This window comes from Melanotaenia boesemani, chromosome 21, assembly GCF_017639745.1.
Source record: "Melanotaenia boesemani isolate fMelBoe1 chromosome 21, fMelBoe1.pri, whole genome shotgun sequence".
Taxonomy (NCBI): Eukaryota; Metazoa; Chordata; class Actinopteri; order Atheriniformes; family Melanotaeniidae; genus Melanotaenia; species Melanotaenia boesemani.
In genome coordinates, this window is record NC_055702.1 from 11565159 (window position 1) to 11587789 (window position 22631).

The following is a 22631-nucleotide window of genomic DNA, read 5'->3' on the forward strand; positions in this document are numbered from 1 at the left end:
CTGAGTGAAGAATTATTTCCATCAATAGTTTGCTTGCAATGAAAGTTTGGTGTAAAGGTGTTTTAGATTTGAATGTCTTTGTTGGTATTTACACTTAACTGCAATGCTAAACACAGCACATTTTTGGATTTAAATATTTAAAACGGAGACCCCAACAATTTGAAAGTGATGACTGTCTTTTTATAGACACTAATAAATCACTAACTATATTTATCCACCAATCAAGCCAATTTGCAAAATCTGATTGGAAGGATTAAAGGTATTCATCAGGTCAAATTTTCCATGTGCTTTTTATCATAAACTACTTCAAAGGCAAGGATAGCTTTGGTAAAACGTTTCCCACCATTCAAAGACGATAAAAGAATTCTCCTCATAAATATGACTAAAATATAATTTATAAATAATTGTAAGTGGCCTGTGCTAGAGAAAGCTCTCCTCTAACATCAAAACCCCAGAGAAGAGAATCTCCTTTGGAAAATTTAAGTTAACTGGAGTAGTAATAATAAACTGTCCTGAAGCTACTCCCTGGATCAAGAAGATATTGGGATGCTACATGGTGAAACTGAAACTCCACTGTAGTTTAATAATATTCCTCACCGCAATAGGTGAGTTAGGGAATCCTGGAATAAACATCTTGGAATAAATTTCCAGTGCTTCAGTGGTAACCATTAGACATCTTGAATGCAATTTAACAAGAGAGCACAGATTCTTAAAAAAAACAATAATTTATTTGTGACCATAAAGTACAAAAACAGTGCAATGTTATGAGTGTTGGAATATCAAATAAATTTGATAGCCAGACAGGTCCAAACTATATATATATATATATATATATATATATATATATATATATATATATAATCAAGTGACATTTTAAATCATAGCCACAGCTTGCTTATACTCAAGCACTGACAGGCTTTCACTCAAGCAGTCACATAAGTCCCCAAACTGATGAATTGATGTACAGTTCTTCAGTTTGTGTTCAATACAATTAATGGTCATGTATTGTAAAAGAAAAAAAAATAGAATAAAAAAAATAAAAGAGCAGGATGGTTAAAAAAAAATAGCTAGCTGCCTTTACAAAGTTTCAATAGAAACTGATGTGTGCACTTTAACACTTGCAAAATGCCTTTTTATCAGATATAGTATAATGGTTACGTTTTGCCATTTTAAAATCTGAGCAGGTGTTTAAGCACCACCTGCTCCAAGTACCATAAACTTCAGCTCCCATACAGTAGGAAAAAAAAGGCTATGTCATGACTAAGTCCATCTTACACCTCAGAAGGCATATACTTGAAGTTATAAGGCCCTTCTGTGAGCTTTATCATCAACTCATACATTAAAATAGTCCCTCTCGTTTTTCAACATTCCTCAATGAGCAGTTCGTCAGAACAATACAGTTTCTTCTTAATCACGCGGAAACCAGTGCTGAGTTTTATAGCTTGTCTGACTGCTGGAGTGGATGGGGACTTGGAGCTAAACAGTCCTTGTATTTTGGGCCACAGGCCACCTGACTCTAGCCTCAATACTAGAGTGAGCTGAAAGGTGGGAACAAGGTAGGGGTCCACGGAAAGCTGGCCCACACTCTCACAGGTGTCCCCTTGCTCCACACAAAGGTCAATGAGAGCCCCTCTTAAGCCGCAGGGCTCACTAGCTGCCAGGTGAAGGAGCTCCTGTCCAATGTGCTCCAGGAGCTTCTCTGGAATAAGCAGTTTAGTACACCTCAAGGTGCAGTCTGAGTCTTTGGCTTCTCTTAGGCTTTGTGCAATTAGGTCCACTACTTCTTTTAGGATTGTCTTCTCCATGGGGTCATAGAAAAGATCATCACTGGAGGGACACAAGTCATTGGAGACATCTGACCCTGCAGAAAAGACGCAATGGGTTAGGAATCAGGATACAAAAAATAATTTTTAATAAGAATCAGACCTACTTGAAGCTTTGCTTACCTGAGTCTGAAAGATCACTCCTGCTGCCATTGGTGGACCCTGACTCAATACTGCTGCTATGTGTACTGAAATCAGTCAGTCTTTGAACCAGTCTACCCCATGACAGCCTCCTGGGACTGCTGTCCACTGGAGATGGAGGTATGCTGCCAATGTCTGTGGATGAAAGGACTTCAGGCATGGTTGTCCTCTTAGCGATGTTCAACAGCTGTTTCTGTGGTCAGCTGTCAATGAGGAAACAAAGAGAACAAATCAATACTCAATCAAAATAACATGTTTAACAGTTAAAATACGGTATTTAAAGCATCTACTGTGCAGCTAGATAGAAAAAGCATGAAAACACGTTTGCAGTTTAATCATCTTATATTTAGTTAGCAGCAGCTTCACTTGCCAAGTTAGATTTAAAGACAACGTAATTCGTTTATTTGATATCATACTTACAGAGTACTTTTAAACGGAAGGCGTTCAAGTTCCTTGTCGCTATTCAAGAATAGTATTTGTATAGTTATTGTCTGTCTCGTTGTCTAGAAACTTCCACCTACGACTCCTTCCGTCCTCTCACCAGCTGCCAAGCTCCGCAGTCTGTCCCGCAACAATGCTTATATATGGGTTATAAAGGCCACGCCTACTACTGTCCAGCGAGCCAATCAAAAAGAGAAGCAGGCCATCTGCGCTGTATCTTGCCTGGTAACATGCCAGCAGAGAAGAAAGACAAACAGCAGAGGAGAGAAAGGGTGGGAGGGGGGGGGGACGCAATAACAGAGCCCAATGTAATGGAAATGTACAGGGACTTGTGTGGGCTTGCAAGCATCATATATGCTACTTCTTTGTTTATCATCCCACAGTAGTATTAATACATCGCTCTGCTGTTTGTGCACCTACTGCACAGAATGCAGAAAGAGTAGAATAAAATCCAAGCAAGTTGGGCTCAGCCGGTTCAGTGTTGCAGTGTACATTACGTCACCTGTTTTTCTCTTCCATTACATCAGAATTTTTTATCTGCCTCGCAGAGATGCACACACAGTGAGCAGAATAATGTAACATTTGAAAAGAGGAAAAATGTTAATAGAATTTTTTTAATATTCATATAACAATAGTGAAACATCCTATTATTTTTATGAGAAGTGCAGAAAATTGCTAGTGTACTGATGTATACCCAAAGGGGGGAAACAGACAATGAAAATGCAAAAGGAAATAAAATTGCATCAGGAAAGCTTCTCAAAGCATTTTCCATGCTTATTTTTAAATTGAAAAATGTAATAAACAATACACACCCCCCCATGAGGATAACAAATAAGTTTATTTTATAAATTATATTACAGAATACTGATACACAATAATGTCTGCAACTGCAGTGTTTTCTTTTAGGTCCATGGTGTATATAACAGCTAGCTCAGACACAGCTCTGGACAGCTGCCAGATATGTGCTGCTGCACGTGAATAGGCGTGGGATTGAGTGTACTTTGTAAGGGAGGAACTGAAAGACATAAACACATGTAGGCACAGTATGTTCTGAGGGGGATGTTTTGCATTAGAAATGATCATATCAAAGTTTAATCAAAAGGTTTTTTTATGATCTTTTTAAATAAAACAAATGTAGACTGAATGTTTTACAAGCTGAATACATTACAAGCAACAACTTGGAAAATGGATTATTAGAAAGTGTGTTCCAGATCAAACTGCTTAAGAAGAAAATTTAACCTCCTGCCTTTAGGTGTGTCCAGCTGTGCCTTGGACCATCCACACACATTTAAACAGAACAGTACATTCAGTGTGTTCCCAACTTTTGTTTGTTTGAAGACAATCATTTACTTTGCAGAACACTGTTATTTTCATGATTGTTTTTCTTCCTGTGAAAAAAAAGAACTCTATGAAATTAATCAAGATGAATAAAAGCAGAAACATTTTGAAAAACTTAACTTGTTGGGGAGGATTAAGACAAACTACAAAACACCAAGAAAAACAAACAGCAACTAATGCCAAAAATGTCCAAGTCCGACTTTATTTACAAGCTCTCTTTGTTTTGCTCCAAGTGCTGTTTTTCCAGCGAGGAGCGATGAGGACCAATGGAGTGAGGAGGAGGCAGAGCAGGCAGCAGGTTTTTTAGATTTATGAGTTACAGCCATGTGGAAACACAATGCTTCACAGAAATGATTTATTACCACAGATATTACTTGGTTTAACACTGAGGTTAAAAACAGATAGAGAATTAACTTTTAATTGCCTCACACAGGAAAAAGAAAAAGAAAAAAAAGTAAAATCTGTCAATAATCATCTAAATTTTACATTGTGAGTTTGGTATTTATATAAGAATTAGATGACAAAAGTTTCACTTTATTGGGTCAGGATTTTTTGAAAAGAAAAACAAATAAGTAAACAGAATGGTAAAAGTAATAAAAAATATATATATCTAGCATTCAGTATCTCTAAAAACACATCTCACACTTATGATACAGAATAAACCTGTAAAGGAGAAATATAATTAATAAGATGAAATAAAACATGTCCTTCTGTTTCATCCTATTTGGCTGATTTATTAACCAAAGGTATCTGAATCTCTTTATTTAAGATGGTGTGAATCCCAATAGCTGTTCTATCGGTTTGTACCGCCACTCGTCTGCTTCCAACTCCTCCACCAGACTTGCAAGTTTCTCCATTCTCGACATTTGTTGATCTAAAACAACGTATGAAAGTTACGTCATTATAATGCTAGTTTTTCCTACATCAAGTGACATAAACACACACTCACATGTGCAGACACCGACTTACCATTTTTCACTTGTTTCAATGTCGAAGCAACTTGGTAGCTGAACACAGACTCACATAAAAATCTGTCAGAGCCGTCTACAGAGGAATAACAGTAAAGACAAGATGTTTAGAACGGATGCTTGAGAGCTATAGTGGAAACACAACAATTAGAAAACGCACACAAACATTATTTATTCCTCATTAAGTCATACATTTTACATTAGGGCAGGGCAAAGATGAAAAACCAACCAAATAGTCAAAAACAGAATAAAAAAACTCAAATTTATTAACTATATTCATAATTGCTTATATATATTATTAGTATTATTAAGAAACATGATGGATAAAATTATTTAGATTTTACATCAAAACACTCAGTTTTAATTTGCTAGTATGCATGACTGACAGGCTCACACACATGCACTCACATGGCAACACCAAACCAAAGGGGTGTACCATGCAATCAGATTAATGTGCTGGCAAAGTACAACTGTCCAGAGTTTTTCATGCTCCTTCACAACATGGCTGCATCAACACATTAACCTTTGCTGCATACCTAGCCTATTCCAGAAGAGGTGATGTGTAGGGTTTCAGATTTACATGGGGTGCACAAAGTACTACACTTTCCATAATGAATGAAGATGTCTATAAGCAATTTAGATTTCCAACTGAATGAGTACCTCATGTATACCAATGCCTTCTGAGAGATACACAGACATTTACTGTACCAAGAAGTTCAACGTAGCACAATGTGAACACTTTCCCATTAAATCCAATAGAAAAGTGTGTCCAAACTTTTGACTCGTAGGCAAAACTAGAGTTTTTATTGCAGAAAATCCATTGCTACATACCTGCAGGCATTGAGAAGTAAATAATGTAATGTCTTGCAGCTTTTCTCTTTTGCCATTATAACCCTTTATATTTTTCACAGCTCCTTTTGTGTAATTATCTATTTCTTCTCAACAGAGTAGGCGGCATTCTAACAGTTAATTTAATGTGTACAGGAGAGTCAAAATCCCCCATTCAATAGCCAGTTTATATAACATGTTACAACGAAATTATGGGAGCTTTTCCTGACTAATACTTGTGTGAAGAAGTCAAATAACGAGAACTAATAAATGACTGTACAACTTCATGCCAAATTATAATTATTTGAATGAGCTTTTTGTTAACAGGACCTGAAAGTCAAATTTACTATTTTGGATGTGCAATTTCATCCAATTTATGCTTTATTCTTTTAGGAAATTTTGAAATGTATCAATATTCTTAATGGAAAGTGTGTTGCCCTTTGAAAGGGCGTATTTGCATTTTATGCATATTTATAATTAGAGCATTATTTTCAAGTGATATTTTCAAGTCGTTTAAAAAATTCTTTAAAAAGCCTCAAACAAATCCAAAAAGCTGCAGCAAGAATTCTGAATAAGATTAACCAAGGAGGATGTTTTTATATTTTATTTGCTCTTCTCTTCATGGGCTCTCAATGAAAATCCAGAACTCAGTTTTTCATTCTTCTCCGCGTATATAAAGCCCCTCATAACCAAGCTTCATTGTATTTTAAAGATCATACAGTCCCCGATGTTTTCAATCAGCATTTCTGCCTCTGACCGTGGGTTTACTTCTCCTAAATATTCTGAAAGTAGAATAGGAGGCAGAGGCTGAAGTTATCAGGCCTTTCTATTCTGAAACCAGCTCTCAGTATGAGTTCAGGGTGTAGACACTTTTTTTTTATTATTATTTTTAATCTTAAGATTAGGCTTATAACTTTCATTTTTTAAAATAAAACTTACTTTTAGGCTGCTATAGGTCTACGCTTCTGGGAGACCTGTCCTCCCTCTCTCCAGGTGTGTTATCCCACAATTGTTGCCAATTACTTTATTTTACATTCCTCTTTTTCCTAGCAGGTTTCTGGCATGCCGAGGCACATGACCACCTGGTTTAACTGAAGGTTTGTTCCTTTTAAAATGGAGTTTTTACTTTCCTTTGTTGCCCATCAGTGTGGTCAGGAAGACAGGGAGACTGGATGAGATGCTGATTGCCGTTGCTACAAATATGTTTATGAACTACTATTATATTCTAAAAGCATAATTAACTAAAGTGGATTATAATAAACTGACTGACTTGGACTGTATCTAATTGTTTCAGCACTGAACTTGAACTTATTAACTCTATTTTTAAAATGCCTGGAGATGAGTTGTAGTGAATTGGTGTTATATGGTTAAACTAAACTGAATTATTGCGGTAACAAACAACAAATGTAGCTTTGAAGTTTTGAGACTGGCCTCAGCAAGAGACATTTTTTTGTCGTTTTAGTAAACGATATTACCTTCCATCATTTCACCTGCTCCTTTGGGATAGGTATACAGGACTTTCCTTGGAGGGATGAGTTCTGAAGCACTGAATCCAGAGCCTGTCACCGAGCTGCCGCTCACACCTCCCGCAGAAGATGAGGAAGAAGACGCTGCCATTGCCCCAGGTAACTTTAAAAAAAAAAAATCACCAAATTTAACACAAAACAGTATGTACCACAGCTGGAATATTTCGGATATAAGCCTAATACTTTAGCCATCCGTAAGGCAGCTAAACTCTGGCAAATAAATAAACCGACGTTACACGGTGTAAGATGTAAAATGATAGCAAGCGACCCATTTCAGCTACACAATGATTAGCAAAAAAGCTAACTAGCCTGCTAACATGACGCAGACACCCTAACATGAATGTTCCCAAAAGCAGAATAACAATAAACCCCCTTTCTCAAACAATGCAACTTACCGCCGCTGTCCCAGGAAATAAATTAAAATCCTACGCAGTTTATACTGTTGTTTTCGATGTTGCAAGCTTACGACAAAGAAAACACTTTTCGGCATTTTACGTTTGAAGCGGTGGCGCTCTTTCAAAGATTTTAACATCATTTGGATGGCTCCCCTCAATTGAGTCTTACAGCGTGGTCTCGTCACATAGTTTATAGATCTGCCATAAGACAGTACGTGTCGTAAAGTTACGTCTGTCAACTAGCACATAAACAAGTAGCTAGCTAAGCAAGTTAGAAATACAAAGTCAGATAATTTATGCTGTTTTTTTCTCGCCACTACTTTGTTTCTGTTGTTAACGTTATCACAGATTTTGCTAAAGTTTCCTAAGTATGGATGTTCTGCGGCCACCGCTTATCAATATAGATGGAAGAATATATCGCAGGAACATAGTTAAGGAAGAGCATTATGAGGAAGAAGAGGATTTCTCGTACCTGGGACCATCGGGTAAGTGTAACTGTCGGTGTTTACATCTAAATGTATAAAAAAAAAAAAAATAAAAAGTAGGAAGGTGAGTAGCAAGCTTCTACAATCAGTTTCAACACTGTATTAATGTCTCCAGAGAATGAAGCGCTCGCAGAAGATGACACTTGTGACAGCCACTTCATTCAACAGACAGATCAAGGATACCGTTGTTCCATTGATGTACCAAGTGTTCTTTACAAGTGAGTCATATATAAAATGCGCATGTTTTACTTGATCTGTACTATCCTCATTGACTTCAAAAGTGTCCAATGGATAGCAGCCTAATGTGTTTTTATCTGTGTGCTTCATTTGCATGCTCTTCAGGTACATCATTGGGAAAAAAGGAGAAACACGTAGACGTCTTGAGTTTGACACAAAAACATCAATCAACATCCCAAAACAAGGAGTGGAAGGACAGATTGGTGAGGATAAAGAGAAAAACTGGTTACTGTGAAGTTTGTCTGAAAGATTCCCATTTCACTTTTCCATTTTGTCTGACAGTTATCACAGGAGCCCAAAAAGCTGCAGTTTCATCCGCCCTTACCCGTGTTGAGGTCCTTGTGGAGAGTTTCCGGAAGAAGCAGCCTTTCACTCATTTCCTGTCATTCCCACTCAATGATTCCAAAATCCAAACAGGATTCCTGAGGTTTAAAGATAAGGTGTTGCAGCAGTGCTCACAGGTAATTCAGCGCTAAATAATCAACAACAATTATGGTTATATTGTTTTAAGCTGGTATATCACATCATTATAAATAAATAATGTGTTAATAAATTGTCTGAATTTGATGTGTAGGATCATGGAGTGGAGGAAAGCATCTTCCAGAACCCTGCAAAGCTTCATCTGACCGTTGGCACCCTGACTCTGTTAAATGAAATAGAAGTGAGAAAGGCATGTGAACACCTCCAAGTGTGTCAAAGTTTTACCAGGTAGGAGCAGAATGCATTTTTTTTAATATTCAGAGGTAAAGCTGAAGATATTACAGTAAACATTAAATTTCCACCACAGAACACAAATGCAATTTCCAATGCTTTTCATATTGTTAACAAAATCAGTGACAAGACTGATTTGGTCCTACTAACAATTGAAGTCTGTAATCAAACTGGATGTCTTATACTCTACCAAGCACTTTCATCTAAAAAAAACACAGTTGTAACCCCAAGTAATTATATGGGAATGTAACAAAAACAAAAGAACAGCACTGTCCACAATAGATTTGCTGTTAATTTATCTACTTCAAGCAAGCCACACAAGCAACATGTCATATATAAAACCAAAGACTCTGCTTGTTAAAAAGATGTCCTTCATCACTGTGTGACAAAAACTCAGCGCTACTAAAACATAAGGCATGTCTTTCTTTTACTGTTTTGTTGTCAAAAGTTTAATTTCACATCTAAAGCCCATTGTGAATGTGTTCTCCCTTGACTCTGCCTTTGTTTACATGAAGATAAAGGGGGTTTATAGTGATGGTGATTCTGAGGTTACAGGCTCCCTCGATTCTCCTGAAACTTTCCTGGAAGCAGAAAAAAATGATTACCATTAAAAAAAAGTATCGCCATTCTAATTGTCATAGTAGTTTGTTAAAAATGTTAGTCCCTCCACTATACCAAGAAACAAACTGGCCAAGTATTTATCACACTTTGTTTTTAGTTGGACAGCTGTTTGAGGGCTATGCTGAACATAACAGTGGTCTCAACATGAACCTTATACTGCTATTAACATCTTGGTGCCAAATATCATGTGGCACTTTAAAAGAATGGTGTATTTGCTGGTTCAGCTGCTTGTGTTCTGTGATTAACTACATATGAGTCCGCTGTGGTCATATTGTTGTGTACAGGACCTGATTTTTACAACTTTAGTAGTACCAAAAAATTTCAGCACCATCTTTCAATCAGTTTATTTGTGTAGTAATGTCCAGTAGCAGATGAGACAAAGTCCTATTAAAAAAATCACAGAAGAAAGTAAAAACCTATTAAGCCAATGAGACAAAAAACATTTATGGTTATCTCAATTAATAATGCTGATTATAAGTGGATTGCATATGGCTGTCATGTTGTAGTAATTAAAAGCTGTTTTTATATAAACCAACTTCTGCAGCCTGTTTGAGTTCCCTTGTTGGATTGCCAACCTCATTTGTCTTTGATAACAATGGATACAGTTTATTTTATGTCCAATCTCACATTTAGGATTTCTTTTTTTAAATAACAACCTGATTTGGCTTCCTGTCTAAGCTAAAGGCCACCCTGCCCGCCACCCCATGTGTTAAAGGGTCTGTAACTTGATAAATAGCCACAATATCACTTTTCACCTGGGACAAAGAAATGTTTGGAGTTCCACCAGAATAATCTACTCTGTGTGTTATTGTTTTCTCCCTATTAGAGACATCACTGAAGGAAAGCCTGTGCTGTGTGAGGTGACAGGCATAGAGTATATGAATGATGACCCGGCCATGGTGGATGTCTTGTATGCCAAAGTCAATGTGAAAGATGGATCTGATAAGTTAGTACATCAGACAAGGATGGAATACATTCACAGTTCATCATCTCAATATTTTATCGTGCTTTCAGTCTTTGAATATTGTCACACTTTAGGTTGCAGATGATGGCGGATCGGCTGGTAGAGCATTTTGTCTCTGCAGGGCTGATGGTCAGAGAGTGGGACAGAGTGAAGCTGCACGGCACTGTGATGAATACTCTATTCAGAAAAGATGCAACAGGTAAGGAAACTGAATACCCACAAATGCAGACTAACTAGCACTAACGCAAAGAAGAGACGTGCTGTGATCACCCTGGTATCTGCTTGCCATGAACATACTTGCCAATGTCCCCTTATTATCTTTTGGCTTGGACTGGAACTGCAGTGATGACAAAAGCTGAGCCTTGAACAACTGCTGCAACTAATTTGTGCAGAGGAATCAGGGAGGCAGTTCAGTGTTTGGCCTCGGCGCTGTTTACGTGCTATGAGTGGTGTGTTTTCCAAGTACTCTGACAATGTCTTTATTCATTTTGGACATGGATCCAGTCCAGCAGCAGTTCTCAAATTTGCACCGGATTGACCAACAGCACAGCACAAGCGAGAGGCCCACCACTGCTGACCTTGTTTACAACCATGTAGACAAGCCCCCCCTTTTTTCCCTTCTCCTTAGTCCCTATTTCACAAGCTCATTTTACAAACTAAGTAACCTTGACAATCACTGTACTGTTGTAATGAAACAAGCTGCAAGTAAACATGTTTATTGGATCAGAAAGATAACTTATCTATGTTTTTATTCTCAGTGTTTCATTGTTCATCTGGTCTCTCTCTGGTGTTTTTCCAGTTGAAGACACAGGCAGAACAGGAAGACAAACCACGAGTGAAAGAGAGGCTTTTGATGCCAGAAACATACTAAAGGTTAGAGGAAGTGTACTTGTCCTGAATTACACCCTCACTGTTTAACCACTGTTAATATAAAACAACAGTCACACAATAAGCTTGTGGGAAAAAATGTTTTGTAGACACTGCTGGTCAAGAGTTTTAAATCGTAGAAAATTATTAAGAAGACAATGAAAATGCAATGCATATTATGCAGATATTAGATTTTTAAAAGGTGTAAAAGTACTGCAGTTGCCTTCAGAGCATAATTATGATCTACTTTATATCTTTATTTAGATTAAATGTAGCTTTAAATGTTACTAAATATGCAAACTAGATCTTGATTATGCTGTGTAGGCACCTGTAGCATTATTACATCATAAACAGCTGTGGTTGACATTTCTACTACATTTTGAGTCTCATGAATTTGCCAATTAATTAGTCTGTAAATAGATTTTTGTGGAAGAAAAAAATAACATGCACCAGAGGATTATTGGGTTAAATGAAGGTCTGACTGACTTCTATCAACTATTGCAAGAGGTGTTTTGATATCAGGCTGGTACTACCTGATTATGTTCCCAGATTACCTGCAATATGAAATAAGTAAATTTATAAGCGCTTGATCTCCTTCGAAGTCATGGCAGTCAGATTTTACATCTCAGATGTGTTTATAAAGAACTTTATTTCCAGTCTGTGTCTGCTGCTTGATGTTGAACTTGTGCTGCCTTATACCAGATGTTTGTTACCAGATGTTTTGACATTTGGAGCAAGTATAGAATGTGACGGAGCTACGGGGAGGTCAGAAGATTGTTTATACCGGGGCTTTTCCTTTATGTGATGTCCAAATGTTGTTGGAAGAGTTCTGATTGTGGTTGTTTTTGTTTGTGTGGTAGACATCACTGTACTATTATGTGAAAAAGAAAGTCCTTCATATTTTCATTACTAATGATTTATGTATCAGGACATGTCATTTTTTTTAAACAAGCAAAAAACAAACATCTAGTCCTTACCCAGATCTTACAGTTAGGCATAAAGGATCTTGGATAGCTAGCAATGCATGACATATTCAATCCAATCCAATCTTTATTACAGACTCAGGGTCCAAGATAAAAAAAAGATAAAACCACAGGTAACAAAAACAAAATATATACATACATAAAATACGTATATACAGGCATACACATACATATATACATACACACATACATGCATATAGTATATATACACACATATACATAGATATATCAGTCAGCACCCACAAGAAGACAGCTGTACCAGTGCCTCCACAATTGAGATTGGTATCGTATAGTACTAAATTGTACATTAGTTAATCCCATAGTAATTAGATTCTCTGAAAAACGTAGGTGACAAATAAATTTAAACATTAAGTTTCTTAAAACCATTAAAAAAAACGGACCCCAGCAGCCACAAAAAGGCTGCTTGTGCTGCACCATCTCAGTTTGCACCATATTATACCTTATCATTTTTTATTCATCAAAAACTTAGTCAAAATGCAGATCCAGAGTGTGAAAAGTTGAGTACATCCTCACTGCTTCCATAGAAATAAGGGAAGTAAACAGCAGCCTGGTGCTGCTGAGCAAATACATTTTATTAACTGATCATCAGTAGGCTGATCACCTCTGTGAAATCAGAGGTTTTGGTACTTTGGTCGGAAGCATTTAGATGACAAAGAAAAACAGTGATCTTAGAATAGCGGTTGTTGCTGCCCCTTGACCTGTGAACAGGTTTGAGTCCATTTTACTAGATCCCAAGAAGACTCACAAATGTGGAAGAGAATGATTAAAGAAAGAGAAGAATCGGTGTGTTGTAATGGCCCAGTCAAGGCCCAGACCTCAATCTAAAAAAGGAAGAAAATTAGAAGCTCTCAAAATGTGCACATTACTTTTGAGTTAGAAGCACTAATGGCAAAATTATTCCCATCTCCCCATAATAAAGAATCTTTTAAAAAGCTCCTGGATCTAGGCAGTGATCCAGATCATCCCCAAAATGTAATCACTTGTTCCTTATTCCATTTCTGAGATTTTTCTGAAAATTTAATCAAAATCCATCCATAACTGAGTTGAGTCCTTTGAGTTTTGTTGCTAACAGACAGACAACTTTGTAAAGAAGTTTACCAAATTTTAAGGACTAGGACTAGTAAAGCCCATAAGATTTATGATTTATTCATTTCTTTCTGTTCTTGTTTGAACAACACATCAACTCTTTTGGTTAAAGTGTTAAACTTTAACACTATAAGAGACATTTTAAAGCCAAACCAGAGTGCCAGAGATGTTTGGAAAGAACAAACACACATGTGTCACTAAAATAGAAAAAAAAAAAAAAGGTTGCATTTTTGTCAAGTTGTGCAATCAAAGTGGAATATTTTTGTGTGAGTTACAACAGAAATGCACAACCAAAACTGACTCCAAAGACAAAAAGCTGTTCACCTTCCTTCCCTCTCTGGTGTAGAGGAGGTCTTTGTTTGAGTGACAATATCATTGTTGCTTTCTTTTGTTTGAAAATGACACAAAACTGCCTGCCACATGCATGCAACTATAACAACACTGTGAGCAACAGAATACATCTTCTGGATGCTAGTTTTGTCTTTTTAACACAGTGCAGCCATTTTTTTTACACTATTAACTCAGATGTTAAACCTCTTTGTTATTATAAAGCTTGTTATCTTTTGCAATGATGACATTTTGAAATTTACAAATGTATTTTTCATGTTACAGACATTTGCTGATCATAGTTTTGGGGAGTTTGAACTGAACACCATCCATCTGTCCCAAAGATATTCAACAGACTGCACTGGATACTACACGTCTGCAGGAAGCATCAGCTTCTCTTGATCCTTAGCAGGACAGAGTTTATCAAGAGGTGGGAAATGTGAGAATTTGTTTCTTGCTGTTTCTTATGAGCCTGCATTGGAATAAACAGGTATAGAAAATGGATGTTTCCTGGTGAGCGGAATTGACTGTGTTTTCCAGTAGGTGGCAGCATAGTAGTTGTTTTTTTTCTAATATGTCTTCACTTTAAAATGGTTTTTAAAGCCAATATTTGGATAATGTTTGTTCTGTGTTCTTCAATGATCAGATTCCAGGATGTATGAAAAACTAATACAAAGACTCAAACACCTGTGCTAATCTATTTTAAGACCTTCTAATTTCTGCTTTTCTGTAGACAGTTGGTTTCCTTGAGGGAATCTGAGTCATCAAAGCAGAAAAAGGGGGGAAAAGCACAAAATAAAAAGTTCAGATTGGCACTGAAACCTGTACTGCCTTCACCTGACAATAAATTTGTCTAGAGCTCGAAAATAGAATAGATTAACTTTGCAAGAACAAACCAATTTGTTGTCAGGCTTACATTTTTATGTAGGTCTTTGGTGTCTCACATATATATATCATATATATGTAATGACTCAAATTATAAAATACAGATTTTAAACTCGTACTGTAGTATATAGTTTCAGTTTTCATTTTAAAAATGAAATAAGTATTGCAGTTTGGTAACTATAATTACTTGTATCTAAGTACAAGAACAAATGACTTCCTTCTGGAAAGAATCAACATATAAATACAGTGATACCTGCAGGCTATCTCTACCAGATACTTTTTATAGGATTGACTGAAAAGTACCTTCCCTTCTCTGAACTGGCCACTTGTGTGAGGTGATTGAGTCTCACACGTTCAGTCTGCTCATACAGAAGTCAACGTTGAAGCTTGAGCTTAATAATTTAAACCTTCCTGTCAGGAGTGGTAGCTGAAATAGCTGCTAGTTTTCAGCCTGCTCATTGTTGAGACAAGATATTTACTGGTAGACTGGTAAGATTTCACGATTGCCAATGTCTCCATAGTTTAAAGACAAATCTTAAGTCAAATCCGAAAGCAATCAGTTGTTGAAACACTGGTTGAGCTTCACACAGTCTAATGTCGTCACTGGATATAATACCCCGATATTGTACATTTCCTTTCACCTTGCTGCCTGTTTAATGTGTTCATGCATCACTGACATGATTTATTACCCCTCCATGGTCTTTTACTCCTCATCGTTTTCTTTTTTTTAAAAATTTCTTACAGTGTCCTACCCTTATAAAGTTCAACCTTCCTCCCACTTCCGTTTGTCAAGTGTGTTAGTAAAAACAGACATCAAACACATAGAAAGACTACTTGCACTTGCCTTCAGTTTTTTTTTTTTTCCCCTCCGCTGGCGATGCTTTCTGTTTGGCATGCAGGAGGTTGATCATCAAGTAGCCAAAAGTAAAACTGATGAAGACTGAGGACTCGTTTCGTTTGTCAGCTCTGCCATCCTTTGCTTTTTTTTTTCTTCTTTTTCTTTTTAAACCCTCTTCTATTCTTTTAGAGCTGTGTCCACGTACATCATTAGTTTTCTATGCATGAGCATGCTTTAGCTTTGTGTGGGCACAAGATGTATTTATTCAGGCTTACAAAAGTACCTAATTATGAACACTTGCTCTAAGACAGGATTCTTGTTATTGAGTGAGGATCACACATCGAGCACAACGCTACACTCAGGCAATGGCTGTGGTGGGGTTTCTGGGCAGTGTAAACAATGCTGCTTATAAGCACACACAGAAAAAAAGCACAAAAAACAGATTGTTAGTAATTAGACTTACAAAGATGCTTCGTTCTTGTCTCTTTTGGCAGAGACATGGTTAAGGATGTGTTGCACAGATGTCCTCAGTAGTGACTTCACTGAAGACGCATGAAGGATAATATGTCACTCGCAGAAGACAAACACAGTTTGTTAGGAGATTTCCATATTACATGTTTAAAATTCATGTTTATTTAAATGGCCATATGTGCATGTTTACTGTCTGTTTGCTGCACAGATCTTAGTTGGAAAAAAATATAGACTAATCGGTAACACTTTCTTTAGGAAATATTTAATCATCATTATGTTTAGGATGATGTATTAAAAAAGATTATGTAAATATTGAACTATTTATGTCTACAGAGTTAGTTCTCTTCACTGTAGAAATGCCTTCTTGCATTGCTGTGTTTCTGCAGTAGCTCAGAAGAAACAAAGCAGCAATACAAATACTGTCTCAAGAGATAGCCTTTTGTTTTTTTTGTCCTTTATTTGAAGCCCCAGTAGAATTTCCACAGCAGGTTTTAAAGGGGAAAGTAGGGGATAATGGGTTGTTTATATCATGTACTTAATTTGCACATCAGCAGCATTTTGCAGATTTTTTTCTTCTGATTATATTTACTGTGAGTGACACATTCTTAGCAGATGGAGTTAATCCATTTGCTATGTCTTCTTAATCCAATTAGAATTAGAAATTAACCTGATATGCATGTCTCTGGATATATTCCACTCAGAAAGAGACTGCAGCTGAGGTTCAAATCAGGAATCACTTGCTGTGAACTGATGGTATTACCCACCACAACCCCCTGATGAACTACCTCATGTGAGCAAAGCTTCCTATCAGTAATGCCACCAAATGAAGATGTGCAGCTTCTGTGTTGCAAACTATATTCTGCTATAGGAATCTTTGAGAACTCACTTGCTGTTGCAGTTGAATTCTTTTCATGCCTGGAAGCATCCTGTGTGTATTTTGTGGTAAATAAATCTGTTAACTTCATGTGGTGTGTTTGCAGTGAAGCCTGCAGTCAATTACTGATGCAGAAAATGCAGTAATATAGTGTATCTTTTGTTTTTTCCTTTTTGTTTTTTTAAATGTATGCTTAGTCTTTGCATCAGCAGAATCAGTGTCTGTGACACTGAGACATTAGCAGCAGCTTGTCCCAGCTGGAAATTACAGGGTGAAGTAGACATGAACTTATCCTCTCCTCTGATCATTGTCAGTATTTAGTCACCAGTGTTGAACCCCACAAGCCCTGCTGTTTCACAGAAACTCTGACTCAGTCATCTAGAACAAATTTGTCAAAGCTTCTCAAGCCTGTACACTTTTCTGTTTCTCCTTCAATCAACACCAGCTGTGTTAACCCTTTAAGTACCAGAAAGGGGATGACTAGAGTCATGTTGTGTCGTCAGCAATGGATTGGGTAATAAAGGGTCAGCTGAATGTCTAATATATTCCAGAAATCTATATGAATTTGCCATAAGATGATCCATTTTCTTAGCTTTATCTGTGAGTAGGCATCATGGTTTGATTCATGTGAGTAGTAAAACATCTGAGAAAATGACATAAATGCCTGTGTGTGTGATCATGTTTGTGCAATGGCCATCATATACTGTATGTGTGTGTGTATATATGTATATATATATATGTATATGTATATGTATATGTATATATGTATATATGTATATATATATATATATATATATATATATATGTATATGTATATGTATATGTATATGTATATGTATATATGTATATATATATGTATATGTATATATATATATATATATGTATATATATATATATATATATATATATATATATATGTATATGTACCTCCACCCAGACCATTAAGGTTTCAAGAGAAGCTTGCTCAACTTTTAGTGAGACCAATAAATAAGATCCCTATGTTTTTTTGTGTTGCTGTGGAACTACATCCCTATTTCTGAAGATCTAATGAGGCAGAAAAGCTGGGTTTTAATTAAAATGTTAAACGGTTTGTCTATCTGTGCAGGGATGTGTTTACATACACTTGTGATTCACATAGTGTGTAGCAGGAAGACAGACTACACCCACTGAAAATGTGCCTTTGCTGTGTAAAGCCAGCAGATAGTTTGGGATCCTTTATAATTTTTTCTCCTGTGTTAAAAAAAAGTGGAGGGAGAAGGCTGCTTCTGTGAAAAGATGTGAAATCAAAACCTCAGACGAGCCATAATGAAAATTCACATCATGATCGGAACCTAAAGTCTTGGATTATTTCAGTCAAGTACATTTAGGCCTTCACCCAATTTGCATATTTAATTTAATGGCAGTTTTCAAAGTGGTCTTTTTTGAAAAACGGATTTTGAAATAGGCTTAACGTGATCAATGTCTGCCTTTTACGGCATATTTTCAGTTTTGATATTCAGAACCACGCTGTGCAGTTTTTCATGTGTAAATAGAAGTTAAGCATTTTGTGGGAATAGAAGGCATTAACATCTACGGGGGGGGGGGGGATGATGTTTGATGGATGTGAACTTTTAATGCAGCAGATATGTTTGATTTGCATGTATGTCATATCTTATAATGTGTATAAAATAGATTAAGCACCTAATTACATTTTAAGGTCAAGTGTACCTTAAAGCAGAGGTCCCCAACCCTGGTCCTCAAGGCCCACTATCCTGGAGGTCTTAGATGTCTCCCTGCTGCAACATGCCTGATTCAAATTAAACAGCTCTCTGACAAGCTCTTCACAAGTCTGTTAATGAGCCATTAATTTGAATCAGGTGTGTTGCAGCAGGGAGACATCTAAGACCTGCAGGATAGTGGGCCTTGAGGACCAGGGTTGGGGACCTCTGCCTTAAAGTATGAATATGGATCAGGCCTATTTAACAAAGCGATAAATACAGAAGATTTAAGACCAAATCCAATTAACTGACACAAAAACGCTCATTTGACATCAAAGGGGCACAAAAAAAAGACATTTCAGTCGTAGTTTTGTTGTTTGAATCACAAGCTTTTTTAGGTTTGGTGACTGATCAGACATCTCGCTATGATGTTAAAAGCATCTCTATAATTGATCATGACCGACAAAAGCTGAGTCTTTTAAATTGGATATCTTTCAAGGTGAAACACAGCAGCACACCTTTTTATTTTTTTATGTCTCTGTCATGTTGGATGTGACTCTCCAGTCGCACGTCGCCACTGTTTGAAGTTCACACTAATCACTCTGCTGCTAATGAGCATAACTGTCCTTGATAGACTGCCAAGGGTAGAGTATTTGAATGTGTAACCTGTGTTTCCAGCAAGAAGGTGATTCTTGCAGCAGCTTTTTGCCATTCTGAGTCTGGACATATATATATATATATATATATATGCCTACCTGCAGCTGTCCACATCTGTTTACTGCTGGAGGCATGCACACTATCAGGAGATGTCTAAAGCTTAGGTGTTTAAACATCAAGAAGACTCTGAGAGCTGCTGTTTGCTTTATGCACATGTTGCACATGGAGAGTGTATTCTGTAAATATCTGCAAACTCCAGGAGATGTCTGCTTCGTAGATAGATTTGGCATCAATGTGCAAAAGTGCAGATTCCCTGCTTAAATGTTTTATAGTTTATGTTGCAGTGTGAAACCCTTAATACAGCACTTGATATTAAAATCATTAATGTCAGATTACAGAGTGAAAGTGAGATTTAATATATCATATTTCTTCTTGCAGAGAACAGCCTGCTGCTAAGGGGGAGCAGAGGGACAGTTTTAGGTTCCTGAGAGGGGTTTAATTTCCATCAGGAAAGCTGTAAAAACACTTCAGCTTTAATAGTTTGCTGTTAGTGGATAAAACGAATGCCCTTGAGGATCATAGTTTTTACTCTCCCCAGCAGCATGATTTTAACAAAAACATTTGCTCTCTCTCTCTAAAAGTGTTGCCCATGCACATGCCTAAGATCAGCCATTGCTGGGACTTAGTAAAATGTTTCCAACTTGACTGCAGCCTTTTCATCCTCCTCCCAGTTGCAGTTGCAGACCTGTTATCACAGAGAACTTGTCATGTATAATTTCATAAAGAAAAATCAACAGAGCATGAATAGATGGTATTCTAAACGGTTACTGGAAACATCACAGAACTGGGATTTGCACAACAAGAAAGAAAAGCTTTTCAGTAGGTGATCAAAACTGCCTAAAATATGATTGGTCCTCACCTGCTGAGTATCAGTAATATGGGTATGATTAGGTGTCTGTGCAGTCCAAATCATATAAAAAGACAAAGCCTAACTAACCTCTTGGCACTTACTTCAGTAAATCAGTAAATTCATTGTCTGTACAGTTAGAAAATAATTATCTCTGCTTATTATCATCATGCAATCTATGGTGGATAATGATAAAATAACTTTCATCTTTTTGCTTTCTGCCTTTTCTTTCTGGTACCAGGAACTGTCTACAACTTAGAATAGCCCATGCTTCAAATATTAGCTAGTTTCCATCTACAGTGATATTTTAATTGACTGAAGTATTGCTCACTCTTCTGTCTCCACTGCAGCTGCCTGCAATGCTAAACAGTAGCTTCAGTACTTGTCAGGCAGGAGCAAACTGCTGTCACACTGCTCTCAACTTACTTTCACTCTTAATAGCTGTGTGACCCAGTTTGAATCCAATTGAATCAAATCTATACACATTTATAGCAGCTCCACTTACAGCTGTATGTCGCTTGAGATTACTCATTAAATGCCTCCTGATGTGGTTTATTCACTCCTCCACTTTCAAAATGACTTGGGAAAGGATTTCCTATCTAGAAACTTGCTCTCATACTGATTTATTCATACATTCATTTATTTTTTATACCATGTTTGGGTACCCATGACAAAGTGAAAATGGCTCACAAACAGAACAACATACAACCCCAATCCCCAAAAAGTGTGGACGCTGGAAAATGTGAATAAAAACCTAATGCAATGATTTGCAAGTTTCATAAACCCGTAATTATTTCCAGTAAAACATGCACATTTCATATTTTATCATAACTGATGCACATTTTGATATTGCTTTTTTAAAAATACATTCAAAACCATTCATTCATTTATAAATGTTAGAACAAACATTTCAACAGTGTGACGAGAACAAAAAAAGGCTCATTTTTAATTTATTGCCAGGAACAATGCTCTAAAAGTGTCAACAGGGGCAACAAAAGGCTGGAAAATTAACTGACACAAATCAGAATAAACTGGAGGAGCATTAGACAACTACTTAGGTTCTTTAGCAACAGGTCAGTTACATGACTGGGTACAAAAGGAGCATTTCAGAGACGCAGATCCTCTCAGATTGAACAATGGGCAGAGGTTCACCGATCTATGACAAACTGCATCTGAAAAATGTTCCTTAGTGTAAAATTGTGGAAACTTTGAAGATCCCACTATCTGTAGTGTTTGATCTTCAGGCCCTCAGGGGCACTGCATTAAAAATAAACATTATTCCTAAATGGAAATGACTACATGGGCTCTTGAACACATCACTGTTGATGACCACAGTTCACCTGAGATTTGTAAATCATTGCATTCTGTTTTTATTTACATTTGCATCCTAATTAGTGTGGAATTAGGGTTTTATGTTAATTTTTTATTACATGGTATAATTGCACATGGTTGTATAAGAAAAAGGGCAGAAAATTAAGTCATAGAGTAAATCTCTCCATTTTGTAAGTCTATTTTCTGGTAATGGCTAATAATCAAATAACAGAATCATTGTGGGGGAAAAAAATAATCATTTGCAGCCACAGGGAGCTTCAAAGAACAACTCCTCATCACTTATTGTGTGTTGCAGGTCCCCGTTGAACACAGCAGGATGGAAAGCTTTCACTGATGCTGGCTGATGAAGAAGCAGTTGAAAAAACGACGTCAGATCTGAACATGAATGGTGGGGGGAGCTGCAACAGTGCTCCTGAATATTTTGTGAAAACCAGTTGGAAAATGTGGATATTTTTGCAGTGCTTTCCCTCCTTCTGACAACATTGCGTCATGCATTCAACTGTGGCTTGTTGTAATTATCTGTTGTGTACCAGGAGATCCTCGCAGTTATTTCATCATGTGACAATATGAACAGCCACGATAAGCAACATAGCTCGTCTTGAGTCTTGTGAGCTGTTTGTAAAAGAGAAAGGGGACGTGCTATTTACATTTGCAGACAGCAAATATTTCCAGATAAGAAAGTCTTCAGATTGTGCCATGTACAGTCTTGTCTGATGTTATTAAAATTAAAATTTCCCACCCCTCTGCTCCTTTTGTGCAAACTGATTATGTTTCTTGAAGGAGAGATAAGTTTTATCAAAACTGCAAGAGGAGGAAGAGGAACTGGCATCGGTTAATCCCTTCACTTGTAAAGTCGCTCTTCCACAGCAGGACTGCACTCTATAGATGTTGAACAGGGTGTGGAGGTACTTTATATTTAAAATTAAAGTGACTGCGGAGAAAAAATAAATAAAAAAAAAATACCACAGATACAAAAAGATGGCATGTGCTCACAATATAATGTTTGGATTAAGCAGTACCATGTGTGCTACTGACTAAATGCTCCTTCATGTGTGTGATTAGGGACATGTTTCCCACATTCCTGAAAAGTGGTGGTATTAACAACAAAAATGGATCTGAGTATAACAGCTGCACAGGTTGACCAGTATATAATAACTCCCCCTTTATGAGGCTAGAAAGACTGTTATGTGAAATAATGACTTGATGGA

At 36.9% G+C, this 22631-nt stretch overlaps 3 protein-coding genes across 4 annotated transcripts; 1 reads left to right on the top strand and 2 right to left on the bottom strand.

Moving 5' to 3' along the window:
- Positions 1 to 1135: 1135 nt before the first annotated feature.
- ddit4 (DNA-damage-inducible transcript 4) lies at positions 1136 to 2531 on the bottom strand. The gene is made up of 3 exons (XM_041973574.1): positions 2385 to 2531; positions 1947 to 2167; positions 1136 to 1861 (listed from the first exon to the last, which is right to left on the bottom strand). Exons 2-3 carry the CDS (start codon positions 2122 to 2124, stop codon positions 1362 to 1364), a joined length of 678 nt encoding a protein of 225 aa, XP_041829508.1. The 5' UTR covers positions 2125 to 2167; positions 2385 to 2531; the 3' UTR covers positions 1136 to 1361.
- A 1184-nt stretch (positions 2532 to 3715) lies between these two features.
- On the bottom strand, positions 3716 to 7598 carry anapc16 (anaphase promoting complex subunit 16). The gene is made up of 4 exons (XM_041973827.1): positions 7461 to 7598; positions 7015 to 7168; positions 4713 to 4787; positions 3716 to 4617 (listed from the first exon to the last, which is right to left on the bottom strand). Exons 2-4 carry the CDS (start codon positions 7154 to 7156, stop codon positions 4508 to 4510), a joined length of 327 nt encoding a protein of 108 aa, XP_041829761.1. The 5' UTR covers positions 7157 to 7168; positions 7461 to 7598; the 3' UTR covers positions 3716 to 4507.
- Positions 7599 to 7671: 73 nt separating this feature from the next.
- ascc1 (activating signal cointegrator 1 complex subunit 1) lies at positions 7672 to 22168 on the top strand. 2 transcript variants are annotated; one of them, XM_041973825.1, is made up of 10 exons: positions 7672 to 7945; positions 8061 to 8163; positions 8288 to 8385; positions 8465 to 8643; positions 8757 to 8890; positions 10341 to 10460; positions 10553 to 10677; positions 11278 to 11351; positions 14048 to 14192; positions 21719 to 22168. In XM_041973825.1, exons 1-9 carry the CDS (start codon positions 7831 to 7833, stop codon positions 14162 to 14164), a joined length of 1065 nt encoding a protein of 354 aa, XP_041829759.1. In that variant the 5' UTR covers positions 7672 to 7830; the 3' UTR covers positions 14165 to 14192; positions 21719 to 22168. The 2 variants fall into 2 exon arrangements, with proteins under 2 accessions (XP_041829759.1, XP_041829760.1); XM_041973826.1 differs by having other exon boundaries at positions 14048 to 14188; positions 21717 to 22168.
- The last annotated feature ends 463 nt before the right edge of the window (positions 22169 to 22631 follow it).